The sequence below is a fragment of the Macaca mulatta genome, chromosome 3 (assembly GCF_049350105.2).
Source record: "Macaca mulatta isolate MMU2019108-1 chromosome 3, T2T-MMU8v2.0, whole genome shotgun sequence".
Lineage (NCBI taxonomy): Eukaryota > Metazoa > Chordata > Mammalia > Primates > Cercopithecidae > Macaca > Macaca mulatta.
The window spans coordinates 177,717,878-177,731,678 of record NC_133408.1 but is presented as its reverse complement, the minus strand read 5'-3'; the positions used below and the strand labels follow the sequence as shown (position 1 = coordinate 177,731,678).

At 44.5% G+C, this 13,801-nt stretch overlaps 1 protein-coding gene across 2 annotated transcripts in view; it reads left to right on the top strand.

The window, feature by feature from the left end:
* CREB3L2 (cAMP responsive element binding protein 3 like 2) overlaps positions 1-13,801 on the top strand; it is a 128,264-nt gene that overhangs the window by 92,996 nt on the left and 21,467 nt on the right. For both annotated transcript variants that reach the window (XM_015134993.3, XM_077997474.1), the window contains exons 5-8: positions 1,596-1,780; positions 4,156-4,302; positions 6,111-6,169; positions 8,770-8,838. In XM_015134993.3, coding sequence (XP_014990479.1) covers positions 1,596-1,780; positions 4,156-4,302; positions 6,111-6,169; positions 8,770-8,838 — 460 coding nt within the window. The remainder of the gene's footprint in view (positions 1-1,595; positions 1,781-4,155; positions 4,303-6,110; positions 6,170-8,769; positions 8,839-13,801) is intronic.

Sequence of the window (13,801 nt, the reverse complement as noted above, 5' to 3'; positions counted from 1 at the left end):
TCGGCTATTCAGGTATTCCTGTAGGAGAGAGCTGCTGATTGCTGCTTATCCTCTCTGAGGGCAGTGTATTAGTCCGTTTTCATGCTGCTGATAAAGTACCCGAGACTGGGCAATTTATAAAGAAAAAGAGGTGTAATGGACTCACAGTTCCACATGGATAGGGAGGCCTCACAATCATGGCGGAAAGCGAAAGGCACATTTTACAAGGCGGCAGGCGAGAGAGAAAATGAGAACCAAGTAAAAGGAGTTTCCCCTTATAAAACCATCAGCTCTCATGAGGCTTATTCACTACCACAAGAACAGCATGGGGGAAACTGCCGCCATGATTCAGTGATCTCCCACTGGGTCCCTCCCACCACACAGTGGAGTTGTGGGAGCTACAATTCAAGATGAGATTTGGGTGGGGACACAGCCATACTGTATCAGGCAGCTATGAATGAGGTCATCTTTCTTGGGTCAGTTGTTGTGTCTCAGGAGGGCCCTTCCCGTCCATAGTACGTTGGGTAGTCTCCATTGGAAGAAGGGACGAGGAGGTGATGCGCTGAGGCTTCTCATGGCCTTCAGCAGTTGGTTCCCTGGCCGAGCAGACCTAGCTGTGTGGGCCATGCCCACCGTGGGGCTGCCGTACAGAGGACTCATTGTCCTGGAGGCTCCAGGAATGAAGTGTTTACCTGCAGTTATCTCCCTTGGCTCAGTAGCAGTGGCTGGTACAACAGAAATATGCACTGTTCAGAAAGAACAGTGAGAACCAAGAGTGCTTTCATTTCAAGGAATCCTGGTTGGATTCCTCCTTCAGAAGCCCATCTCTGCTGCCCTGGAGATGCCTGATGGACACTGGCCAAGGCTCCATAGGCCCTGGCAGAGAGGGTGTTGTGCCTCCCTGAGGAAGGGCGGAGACTTTACAGGAGAAAGTCTCCCCACTGAACTCTCACTTACTTTTCCTGTGCCCACTCCCCCATCTGAAGATGGGTTTCATGTTTTCTGAATGAAGAATGCCTGGCGTCTTGCCTGCAGGCATGACCACGCACATTGCTCCAGAAACAATCTGGCTTTTTTCAAAGCAGCCACTGACTTTTTGAGATGGAGTCTCGCTCTGTCACCCAGGCTGGAGTGCAGTGGCGTGATCTTGCCTGGGTTCAAGCAATTCTCCTGCCTCAGCCTCCCAAGTAGCTGGGACTACAGGCTTGTGCCACCACACTCAACTAATTTTTGTACTTTTAGTAGAGATGGAGTTTCACCATGTTGGTCAGGCTGGTCACAAACTCCTGACCTCATTTGATCTGCCCACCCGAGCCTCACAAAGTGCTGGGATTATAGCCATGAGCCACTTCGCCTGGCCCCTGGTTGCACGTTTATTGGTTTCTTGTATACACTTCCAGTGTTTCTTTTTGCCAATACAAGCAAATATGGGGTCCATATCCTCTTTGTCTCTGTTTTCATGCAAAAGGAGGACTCCTGTATCCAGCCTCTGCACTTTGGAGATCTGTCTGTGTCAGCTCATGGAGGCCCCTTGTGCTTTAGTTCACTGTCCCACAGATCAGTTGTATCCTGATTTGTGGCTCTGGGATGGATGAGATGTGCTTCCTTTTTTGCAGCCCCAGTGGACCACCTGCATTTACCGCCCACCCCCCCGAGCAGTCACGGCAGTGACTCAGAGGGCAGCCTGAGTCCCAACCCACGCCTGCACCCCTTCAGTCTGCCTCAGACCCACAGCCCCTCCAGAGCTGCACCCCGGGCCCCCTCCGCCCTCTCCAGCTCCCCTCTTCTCACGGCTCCTCATGTAAGTATGCAGCGGGCGTTCCTGGACCAAAAGGAACCTTCTCCATTCATTCCCATGGGGCTGTATCTAGAGCAGGACCACTCAAGGCTGTTTGTTTTTCACTTTTGTCAAGAAGTTTCTGATTAATGGCCAAAGCGGAGTGATGTCAACCCTAAAGAACACTTTCCAAGAACTGCCTGCACACCTCACCTTTTACTACCACAATTCTCTTCGTTTTCACATGCACACTTCCGGTTTTTATTCGTATGTTTATTTTACAGAGCTATAGGCATGAGGAATAAAGATTTGGGGTTTTTCTCCTCAAAGTTCTATCATAAATATTTGTGTTAATGATCCTCGTGACCTATGTCATAGGAAATACCTTTTATATTTTAAATAAGCAATTTTTGGTGAACTTAAAAATTACTATGAGATTAATGTCTTTGATGCCTAAAGGTCAAAAACAGTTTAAGCCTTTTCTGTGTGTCATATGACTCTTAACCCAGAAACTCAGATCAGACATCAAGACCCATCGTTCATCCCTCACATACATGAGGACACCATAATGAAGAATAGATCATTAACTTCTTATTGTTCTAGGAGTGAATTGATTTCTATGAAATTGTAAAAATTATAATCAGCTATTTTGAATTTACAGTATCACAACTAGAAAATTTAAATGAAATGAGATGTTTAAAAATTCTGTAAGAACCATCCATCCATTAATTAACATAACTTTGAAAGTTTGTATTGATTCCATCCCTGAAAGTTCTTGATCTGTAACCACATTCTTATATTTCACTGTTACTGAGGACAAGGGAATTCACCTTTCCACTCTTTCTTCACCTTTTCAACTGGAACCTGACTTCACTCCTTGGATTAGTAGAATAGCTTGTATCCTATATACCTGTGTGTACTACTGTGATCTGTCCATTCTACATGTTGATGGAGGAACTCTTCCCCATGTCAGATGCTTGCACAACAACTATGTTGTGTTTCCCTATCATCTATTGGCACCAAGCCGTGACACCTTTACTCATTATCAGGTGTCCAACCCTCCGCTGCTTCAAGAACTCCTTACCCACACTAGGCAGAGTGGCTTCTTCAGTGACTTTTCAAAATACTGCCTTTTGCTTAGAATGCACTCCTCTCTCTTATGTAAATCATCCCCTTTCTTTCAGGAGGCCCAATTCAAATCTCATCTCCTGCCCTAAACCTTTCCTGATTACACAGCTCATAGCACTGTTCTCTTACTTCAGATTTTTAGTGCACCTTTAGCTAATGTATTATTTCATTTTCATGCTGCTGATAAAGACATACCCAAGACTGGGCAATTTACAAAAGAAAGAGGTTTAATTGGACTTACGGTTCCATGTGGCTAGAGAAGCCTCACAATCATGGTGGAAGGCAAAGAGGAGCAAGTCAGGTCTTACATGGATGGCAGCAGGGAAAGAGAGAGCTTATACGGTGCAATTCCAGTTTTTTAAAACCATCAGATCTTGTGAGAGTCATTCACTCTCACAAGAACAGCACGGGAAAGACTCACCCCATAATTCAGTCATCTCCCACTGGGTCCCTCCCACAACACGTGGGAATTATGGGAGCAATAAAATGAGATTTGGGTGGGGACACAGAGCCAAACCATATCCGCTAAGAGTACAGTTTAGCATTTAATTACTCTTATCCTTTCATGGGTATCAATTCAGTCTCACAGTCTTGATCACAAGCTACTTGAGAGATAGTCCTCCATGGCATTTAGTATGGAGCTAAAATGCAATAGGGACTCTGATTAATTATAAACACGCCATTCTACTGTGGGGTCCATGAGATGGGCTACTGTTCTTGTCTTCATTGCTGATGGACAGTCTGAGACTGCTAAAGCCAGAGGCTTCTATGGAAAGAGTCTGCAGGTGTGTCCCTGGGTGCTCTGCACCCTTAGCTAAAAGTGGAGAAGTGACTCCTGGTGTGTAGAGAGCACCTTATAAAATTGCATTTTCAGAAGGAGAACAACAAAACTGTTGTACAAAGCAGGGCTGCAAATGAATCCTTCATCACTCCAAGGCCAGGAAATCTCTAGGGTTGTGGGAAATGACTTCTCTACTTTTTCTTTTCATGTTTTAGCGAGCGGGGTGCTTCCTGGGAAATAATGGGTGGAGGTTTCTTTATTCTTTTCCTTGAATTATAACCCCTAGGTTATAACACTCACATGGGAGTGTCTTCCCCATCTTCCCATGCCCTTCAAAATACCCATCTATCATCCAAAGCAGGTGGGGCATCCTTGTCCCAGAGCCTTCTGTAAGACATTGTAACAGATTCTCGTCACCCCATCGGGAGGCTATTCTTCAGTGGTCCCAGTTCTTTTTCTTTGACCCTTTTCTGCTCCTTGGTCTGCACAGAAACTGCAGGGATCAGGCCCTCTGGTCCTGACAGAGGAGGAAAAGAGGACCCTGATCGCTGAGGGCTATCCCATCCCCACCAAATTGCCCCTGTCAAAATCAGAGGAGAAGGCCCTGAAGAAAATTCGGCGGAAGATCAAGAATAAGGTGAGCCTTTCAAATCTAGGCACTTCTAGAGCAGAGACACGAGCAGAATCGAGTCAGCATCCCCTTCCCTGCCTTCCCAATGACCAGCACTACCCCATCCCATGGCAGAGACTCCAAGGCCAAGCCCCTCCCTTCCCTAGGCCCTGGGAGGAGCATCCTCACCACGTGCCCCGCTCTTCCTCCAGCCCATCCCATCCCTCTTGAGGCCAGCAGACTCCCAAATCAGTGTCTACCTCCTTGGTGCCCACGATGATACATTCAGGGGTGGGAGGAAGCTATTAGAATTTCCATGTAGTTTTTCTTTAAAATCTCAGCCTTTTAAATTTTGGGCTTATGATATATACAATAGTTTCCTCTAGTAGACATATATATGTATTATATATATTATATATGTATTATATATGTTATATATTATATATGTATTATATGTTATATATTATATATGTATTACATATTATATATGTATTATATATTATATATGTATTATATATATAAAAATACAGCATATATGTATATTATATATATAATACAGATACATTGAGAGTGCTTGGTTAATTTTTTTTTTCTTGTAGGGTTTAGTGATTACAAAACTTCTGCAGTTTGCTGGTCTGTATTTGGACTCAGTAGTGTCCTACCCCTGGGCCGCTCAGTGCTGAGCAGGGCTGATGAAAACCAGGGGGATGGCTGAGGCACAGGCCTACCGGGAGGGTGGGGGCAAAGAGGGAAGGAAGACAAGAGCTTAGTGTCACTCTATCCGTGCGCAGAACCAGCAGCAAGTTGATGTATGACCAAGCCCCAGCTGTCTTATTTTATAGATGTAGTTCAGCCAGCAGAGGTCCGGGAGTTAAACTCACTTATCTGAGACCACACTGATGGTTTGTGAGCTACATGTTCTGGCCTGGCTCCTTACTCAGTGTCCATTTTTTTCTCTTCTTTTCTTTTCTTTCTTTCTTTTTTTTTTTTTTTTTTTTTTTTTTTGATACAGAGTCTCACTCTGTCACCCAGGCTGGAGTGTAGTGATGTGATCTCAGCTCACTGCAACCTCTGCCTCGCAGGTTCAAGTGATTCTTCTACCTCAGTTTCCCAAGCAGCTGGAACCACAGATGTGCGCCACCATGCCTGGCTAATTTTTTTGTTTTTGTTTTTTGTTTTGAGACGGAGTCTCACTCTGTCACCTAGGCTGGAGTGCAATGGCACAATCTCGGCTCTGTGCAACCTCTGCCTCCCGGGCTCAAGGGATTCTCTTGCCTCAGCCTCCCAAGTAGCTGGGATTACAAGCATGCACCACCGCGCCCAGCTAAATTTTGTATTTTTAGTAGAGATGAGTTTTACCATGTTGCCCAGACTGGTCTTAAACTCCTGACCTCAGGTGATCTACCCGCCTTGGCCTCCCAAAGTGCTGGGATTACAGGCGTGAGCCATTGCGCCCAGCCATTTTTTTGTATTTTTAATGGAGACGGCGTTTCACCATATTGGCCAGGCTGGTCTCGAACTCCTGACCTCAAGTGATGCACCCACCTCAGCCTCCCAAACTGTTGGGATTACAGGCGTGAACCACCGTGCCTGGCCACTCAGTGTCCATTTTACTGGGGGCCTACTTTGTAGGAAAGTAGGTGTGAGTTTGGCAGCTGGAAACCCAGGAGGACAGAATAGGTGACTAGTTGATGAACCAGCAGCTTAAACAAATGGCAAGCAGCTTGCAGAAGTGAGCGGGGCTTTAATGACTTCTACACTAACCACCTCCTGTCTTAACTGGTTTACTCACAGAGCTGGAAGTTAATCATTCTCCTCCCACCCCTCTCTCTCAGATTTCTGCCCAAGAAAGTAGGAGAAAGAAGAAAGAATACATGGACAGCCTGGAGAAAAAGTAAGCCTGCTGGCAAACTGTTGTGTTCATCGGGTAGTACGGGCAATATGCACTGAGAAATGTGGGTGTGTGGAGAATCGGGGAGAAGCAGTTCAATTCCTCTTTCTGGCCACCTTGGAAACCCGGTGGTTTATCAGCTATATTTTGCCTGCCACCTAGTGGTTATTTGGAGGAGATGTCTATAATAAAGCAAGAAAGAAGTAAAAGCACCTTAGTAGGTGCTTGAATCCCACCACTGCCAGCCAGGACCCCGGAGTCCTCAGAGACTTCCTTTCTAACACGTACAAATATTAACATTCCTGCACATTCCTGAAACTCCTAGCAGGAGAAACCCTGTTTTAGCCAAAAGGAGCAGTGCTACTTAATCAGCCCGCATTGGCGAAATTCCCTCACGCTCTAGAGAGGGCACGCAGGGAAAGAAAGATGTCAGGTTGGCGGCCTTTATTTTCCAGCCACTACAATTCATGTTTTTTTGCAAAAACACTTGAAGGCAATCTTTGTTCTTTTAAAAAGTCTATAACATCAGGCGGGCTGTTAGAAAAAGAGGAATTAAATACAGTTTTGTCTTAGCCCTAGAAGTTAGTTCTTCAGCTAACAAACTTAAGACCTTTTTAAGATGGGCATGAGGCCCCAGACCCAGGAATGAACTTCATGTGGATCTGGGGAAGGGAGTGGCTGGTGGTTCCTGGCTGTTTCTCGAAGTTACTATTTAAAGTCTAGTGCTTCTATCACCTGACTTAAGTACTGGTAATGTAGCATTAAGCATAGTCAGCGCTCCATATCTGGGGGTTCCGCGTCCTCAGATTCAACCAACCATGGGTCTAAAATATTCAGAAAAAAACCTCAATAGGCTGGGTGTGATGACTCATTCTTGTAATCCCAGTGCTTTGGGAAGCCAAGGTGAGAGGATTGCTTGAGTTCAGGAGTTCAAGACCAGCCTGGGCAATGTAGCCAGACCCCCTAAAAAATAAAAAAAAAATTAGCCAGGCATGGTGGTGCACATCTGTGGTCCCAGCTACTCAGGAAGCTGAGAGGGGAGAATCCCTTGAGCCCAGGAAGTTGAGGCTGCAGTGAGCTGTGATTGTGCCACTGCACTGTAGCCTTGATGATAGAGTGAGACTCTGTCTCAAAAAACCAAAACCAAACAACTCAATAATAATAAAAAAAAACACTTCAACAAAAATTAATACAACTATAAATGCAAGATAACACATATTTACATAGTATTTATATTGTGTTTGGTATTATAAATAACCTAGAGATGATTAACATATACTGGAGGATATGTAAAGGTTATATACAAATACTACACCATTGTATATCAAGGACTTGAGCATTGGAGATTTTGATATCTATGGGGAGTTCTGGAACTAATCCCCCCCGAATACAATGGGATGACTGTAGTTCCATGCTGTCCCCCGTTTTCTATGGGCATCCAGGGTTAAGATGTTTCTATGAAAATCTCTTTATTGTCTCTTTTGGGCATGTGTGCCCCAGCACCGGGATTCCTTGTCCTGGGCTCTTGTCCTCCCTCTTGTCCTGCCCTTTGCTTAAGTCTCTTCACTTCTTATCAGTCCTGGTAAGAGTGTAGCCGGGAGTGTCCAGATCATTGTAGTATAGAGGGAGAAGTATGATGGGCATTGAGAACACTAGGGAGGAGGTGAGAGGAAAGAGGGTTGTAACACCCTAAAAGAGGGTCATATTTTATACCGTCCCTATTCATCTTGCATTATTCAGGCACTTGTCACTCAGCTCCCTCTTTTTTTTTTTTTTTTGAGACGGAGTCTCACTCTGTGGCCCAGGTTGGAGTACAGTGGCATGATCTTGGCTCACTGCAATCTGCCTCCCAGGTTCAAGTGATTCTTCTGCCTCAGTCTTCCAAGTAGCTGGGATTACAGGCACATACCACCATGCCCAGCTAATTTTTGCATTTTTAGTGAGATGGGGTTTCACCATGTTGGCCAGGCTGGTCTTGAGCTCCTGACCTCAAGTGATCCGCCTGCCTCAGCTTCCCAAAGTGCTGAGATTACAGGCATGAGCCACTATGCCTGGCCCCAGCTCCTTTTCTTCTTTCTTTTCTTTCTCTCTCTCTCTCTCTCTCTCTCTCCCCTTCCTTTCCCTCCCTCCCTCCCTCCCTTCCTTCCTTCCTTCCTCTTTCTTTCCTTTCTTTCTTGTCTCTCTCTGTCACCAGGCTGGAGTGCAGTGGCTATCTTGCCTCACTGCAACCTCCGACTCCCAGGTTCAAGCGATTCTCCTGCCTTAGCCTCCCGAGTAGCTGGGCATGCCACCATGCCCAGCTAATTTTTGTATTTTTAGTAGAGACGGGGTTTCACCGTGTTGGCCAGGATGGTCTTGATCTCCTGACCACATGATCCGCCTGCCTCAGCCTCCCAAAGTGCTGGGATTATAGGCGTGAGCCACCACACCCGGCCTATTTTTTTTTTTCTTAAGTCTCTTCGTCCTTCTTTCCATACTTTCCCACACTTCCATGGAGTAGCAGATCCCCCCAACCCTCATTTTCCTCATCCCCACCTACCCTAGCTCCTGGCTTAGTGTTTGCTCTATGGATAATAATTTTCTTCTTTCTCCCTCTTTTGTAGAGTGGAGTCTTGTTCAACTGAGAACTTGGAGCTTCGGAAGAAGGTAGAGGTTTTAGAGAACACTAACAGGTAAGTGTCACTGGGCTGAGAGCTGATCGTGCTGCCAAATGGAAGGTGGGGAAGAAAGAGGATAGAATCCAGAACCAGGGATGGAAGAAAAGTAAAGGAGGTCACAGTGAAAGTGCAGATGTGCTGAGATGCTCAGCATGGCCAAACTCTACCCACCCGCTCCTGCTACACACACACACATATGCACACACGCATGCACACGTGCTACTCTCTCACACACAAACACATATGCACACATGCTGTCATATTCACATCCTCAATACACATGGACATACTCTCATATGCACACACATGCACACATACATGCATATTCTTTACTTTTCCTAAATGATATAGCATTGAAGAAGAAGGTGATCATGACAAGGACTATTACTAGGGGGTTAAAAAAGAGGCTTAGAGGAGAATAAGATCAACAAGCCTGATTCTCCTGAAAATGACATCAAAATTTAGAGGTGAACAAGGAGGCACTGGCCACTTCGTTATAATCCAATTTTAGTAGCAAATGATACTTACTAGTTTAAAAAAAGAGAAAATCATTGGTGTTTTTTTTTCTTTGTTTTGAGATGGAGTCTCGCTCTGTCACCCAGGCTAGAGTGCAGTGGCATGATCTCGGCTCACTGCAAGCTCTGCCTCCTGGGTTCAAGTGATTCTCCTGCCTCAGCTTCCCAAGCAGCTGGGACTACAGGCATGTGCTACCACGACCGGCTAATTTTTGTATTTTTTTTAGTAGAGATGGGGTTTCACCATGTTGGCCAGGATGGTCTCAATCTCCTGACCTCATGATCCGCCCCCCTTGGCCTCCCAAAATGCTGGAATTACATGTCAGAGCCACTGTGCCCAGCTGAAAATTGTTTTTTAAATTTGTTTTTAAAAATTAACTAGTTTGTTAATTAATTGCATTTCAAACCCATTTTACAAAAATTATAATGGTACCAAGTTGATAAATTCCTCTGGCACTTACTGTGCCAAGTGCTGTTTTAAGCACTTTACAGCTATGAACTCATTTAGCCCTATGAGGTGCCATTATTATCATCCTCACTATATAGAGGAGGTAACTGAAACTCAGAAAGTTTAGGTGATTTGTCCAAGGTCACACAGTAAATGCTAAAGCTGCATTTGAACCCAGGTGATCTGGCTCTGGAGTCTCAGTATAGGAGGAGTATATGGAGGTTTATGTCTGGGTCATACGCAAGAGGAAGGGGTGAAAGTGCAGGGTTAAGAAACTGGCTTTTGGGGAGTTTCATCCAGAATGTATGTGTTCATGTGCACACGTGATACGTACCTGTGCTGTGACAATTATTTCTTAGTCAGAGACTCCTGTCACCCTGAGTGTTAGAGATCCAACAAATTAAGCAGAGAAAAATGAACTTACTGGGTAAACAAAAATTTAATCAGATTAAGGGTCAGCATTAATGCCCAGTAACAGTTGTGCAAATATTAAGGGATCAGTTTAAATCTCTTTGCATGTTATTTGATAATAACAAATGAATTTAATTCCCATTTCCTGATTCTTTATGGTTTGTTGCTCAAAAAGCTGGCTAATATAGACATAAGCTAAAACTACCATCAGTGGGATCCCCCTGAAATTTTCTCTGCATTTCTGGGAACGTGTGCTCAGAGAGCAGTCAGGGACAGTTCACCGCAAGTGCTCTGTAAGACAGACTGCCCGAAGGGAGGAAGCGCCACCAACTTAGCTTGGCATTACCTTGATCTCAGGAGGCAAGGGAGCTGGTTTCACTGCTTGCCTTTGGCCGTTCGTCTCCTGGGGCTTCCTCTCTTTTTATCTCCACTTCCTCTCCCCTGGGGGGATTGCCTGAGGCGGCTCTGGTTCTCTGGATCCTGCCCAGCCAGCATCTGTATCCAAGTTTTTAGCATTCTGAGCAGATATCCCGGCACCCATCCTGGCACTTGCTCCTGCAGCAGTCCCATGTTCCTAAGTGGGTGGGACAAATCCCGGCCAGGAATTCGTGAAAAGGGAAGAGCAATCTGTCAAAGACTTCCTTGGAGTTCGCGTTCAGGTTTCGTCCTCTACAGCCTCAGTGTCAGCTCTTCCCTCGGCCACATGGGGGCAGCAGAGGCACAGCAGGGATGTGCTGGGGGCAAAGTCGGGCTGTGTGAGGGAGAAGGACCGATCCACCACCTTGCCTGGGCAGTCTCTCCTCTCCTCTGCAGGTGGACTGTGCTGCTTGTTCGTTCGTCCCTCCCTCCTCCCTCCCTCCCTTCCTTCCTTCCTCCCTCTTTTCTTTCTCTTTCTTTTTTCTTTTTCTTTTTTCTTCTTTTTCTTCATTTCTTCCTTCCCTTCCTTCCTTTCTTTTTTCCTTCCTTTCCTTTCCTTTCTCTTTCCTTCCTCCCTCCATCCCCCCTCCCTCCTTTCCTCCCTCCTTGCACATTTTCATTTTTGTTTGCTTGTTTGAGTCAGATATCCAAATAAGGGCCATGTGTTCAAACTGTTTGATCCGTCCATTGTATCTTTTTGTCTGTACGTTCTCTTGAATGTCTTTGCTGTTATCTAGTAAAGGCCGAGTCAGTTGTCCTATAGAGTCTTCCGTGGTCTTCGTTTACTTGTAGTATCCTTGCGGTGTCTGTTAGCATAGTCCTACGCCCACTACAGACTCTACTTTGTTTGGTTTCAGTTTTCGGTAAGAATTCGTCATAGGTTCCACTACACGCCTCGATCAGAAGGAACATAAAATTTGCGTATTTGGTTCTCAACAATGTACACTTATTAACTAGAGAGATCAATACATTAGGGGTTTGAAAGTAGCCTTGTAGAATTCTATCGTTTCTCCTCCAGTTATTAGCAGAATATTTTTGTAAAGCGAGACTCTTCATCATTAACGAACATGGGTGCACAGGTAACTCTATAAGATGCTGATTTCATTGTCTTTGGGTATATACCAGCAGAGGGATTGCTGGCTTATATGCGAGTTCTGTTTTTAATATTTTGAGGAACCGGCCGGGCGCGGTGGCTCAAGCCTGTAATCCCAGCACTTTGGGAGGCCGAGACGGGCGGATCACAAGGTCAGGAGATCGAGACCATCCTGGCTAACATGGTGAAACCCCGTCTCTACTAAAAATACAAAAAATTAGCCGGGCGAGGTGGCGGGCGCCTGTAGTCCCAGCTACTCGGGAGGCTGAGGCAGGAGAATGGCGTAAACCCGGGAGGCGGAGCTTGCAGTGAGCTGAGATCCGGCCACTGCACTCCAGCCTGGGCGACAGAGCGAGACTCCGTCTCAAAAAAAAAAAAAAAAAAAAAATATTTTGAGGAACCTCTACACTGTTTTTCATAATGGATTTACTAATTTACATTACCACCAGCAGTGTGGAAGGGTCCTTTTCTCCACACCCTTTCCAACACTGGTCACGCTTTGTCTTTTTTATAATGATTGTACTAACAGATGTGAAGTGATATCATGTAAGGTTTTGATTTGTGTTTCTCTGACGACTAGTGTCAGTGAGCACCTTTTCATATACCAGTTGACCATTTTTATGTTTTCTTTAGAGACGTGTCTATTCAGGTTCTTTGCCCATTTTTAAAAATTGGGTTTTGTTTTTGTTTTTGCTGTTGAGTTGTATGAATTCCTTATATATTTTTAATATTAACCCCTCATGGTTTATATGGTTTGCAAACATTTTCTCCCAATCTGTGGGGTGCCTTTTCATTTTGTTAATTGTTTTTTGTTGTTGTTGTACAGAAGCTTCTTAGTTTGATATAGTTTTACTTGTTTATCATATGTTTCAGACTTAAGGAAGATGCATACATAATATGTGCTCCTTGTAAAAATAATGTAGAAAAAAATAGAATCCTTTCACTCAGAACTGTCTTTATGTTTTGGAATATTTTATGTGTACGTATTTATATTGTGCATACTTCTTTGTTAAGAACTATTTCCATATAACAAAACACTGGACATATTCTCATACATTTCTACAGGATCTTTGACTCACCATTAAAAATAATCTACCTTGGTCAGGTGCAGTGGCTCACCACTGTAATCCCAGCAGTTTGGGAGGCCAAGGCAGGTGGATCACCTGTTGGTCAGAGATCCAACATGGTGAAACCCCATCTTTACTAAAAATACAAAAATTATCCAGGCATGGTGGCAGATGCCTATAATCCCAGCTACTCGGGAGACCGAGGCAGGAGAATCACTTGAACCTGGGAGGCAGAGGTTGCAGTGAGCCGAGATTGTGCCATTGCACTCCAGTCTGGGTGACAGAGCAAGACTCCATCTCAAATAATAATAATAATAATAATAATAATCTGCTTCATGCTATTGGGATCTTTAGCCTTCCCTGATAGGCTGCTGTAACTACATGTGACCAGGGCTAGTTTAGCCACCTGTTAAAGCAGGGAAAGTTTTTTGTTTGTTTATGTGTTGTCAGTGTTATTAAGGTATAATTGACAAAATTGCATATTTTTACAGTATACAATGTAACGAGTTGATGTATGTGTATATTGTGAAATGATTATCACAATCAGGCTAATTAACACATCCATCACTTCACATAGTTACCTTTCTTTTTTCTTTTTGGTGCAAATGCTTAAGAGCTACTCTCTTAGCACATTTCAAGTATATGATATGGCATTTTTAATTCTAGTCACCATGCTGTACAGTAGATCCTCAGAATGTATTTACCTTATAACTGAAACTTTGTACTCTTTGACCAGTTCTCCCACTCCCAGCCCCTGATGACCACCTTTCTATTCTCTTGTTTCTGTGAGTTTGACTTATTTTTTTTTTTTTAGGTGTAAGTGATACTATACAGTATTTGTCTTTGTCTGGCTTACTTTACTTACAAAGCAGGACAAGTGTGTTGATGTTCCTCTTCCCCTTGGCCTCCTTCCCTGTACTCTGTGCCTTCCCTTGACTCTAGGAGTGCAGTGGCTCCGTTTGGCTTCTTCTCCCATTTCTACCTCTTCAAGACTCACCTCTCCTCGTGGACAAAACTTTTATGGTAG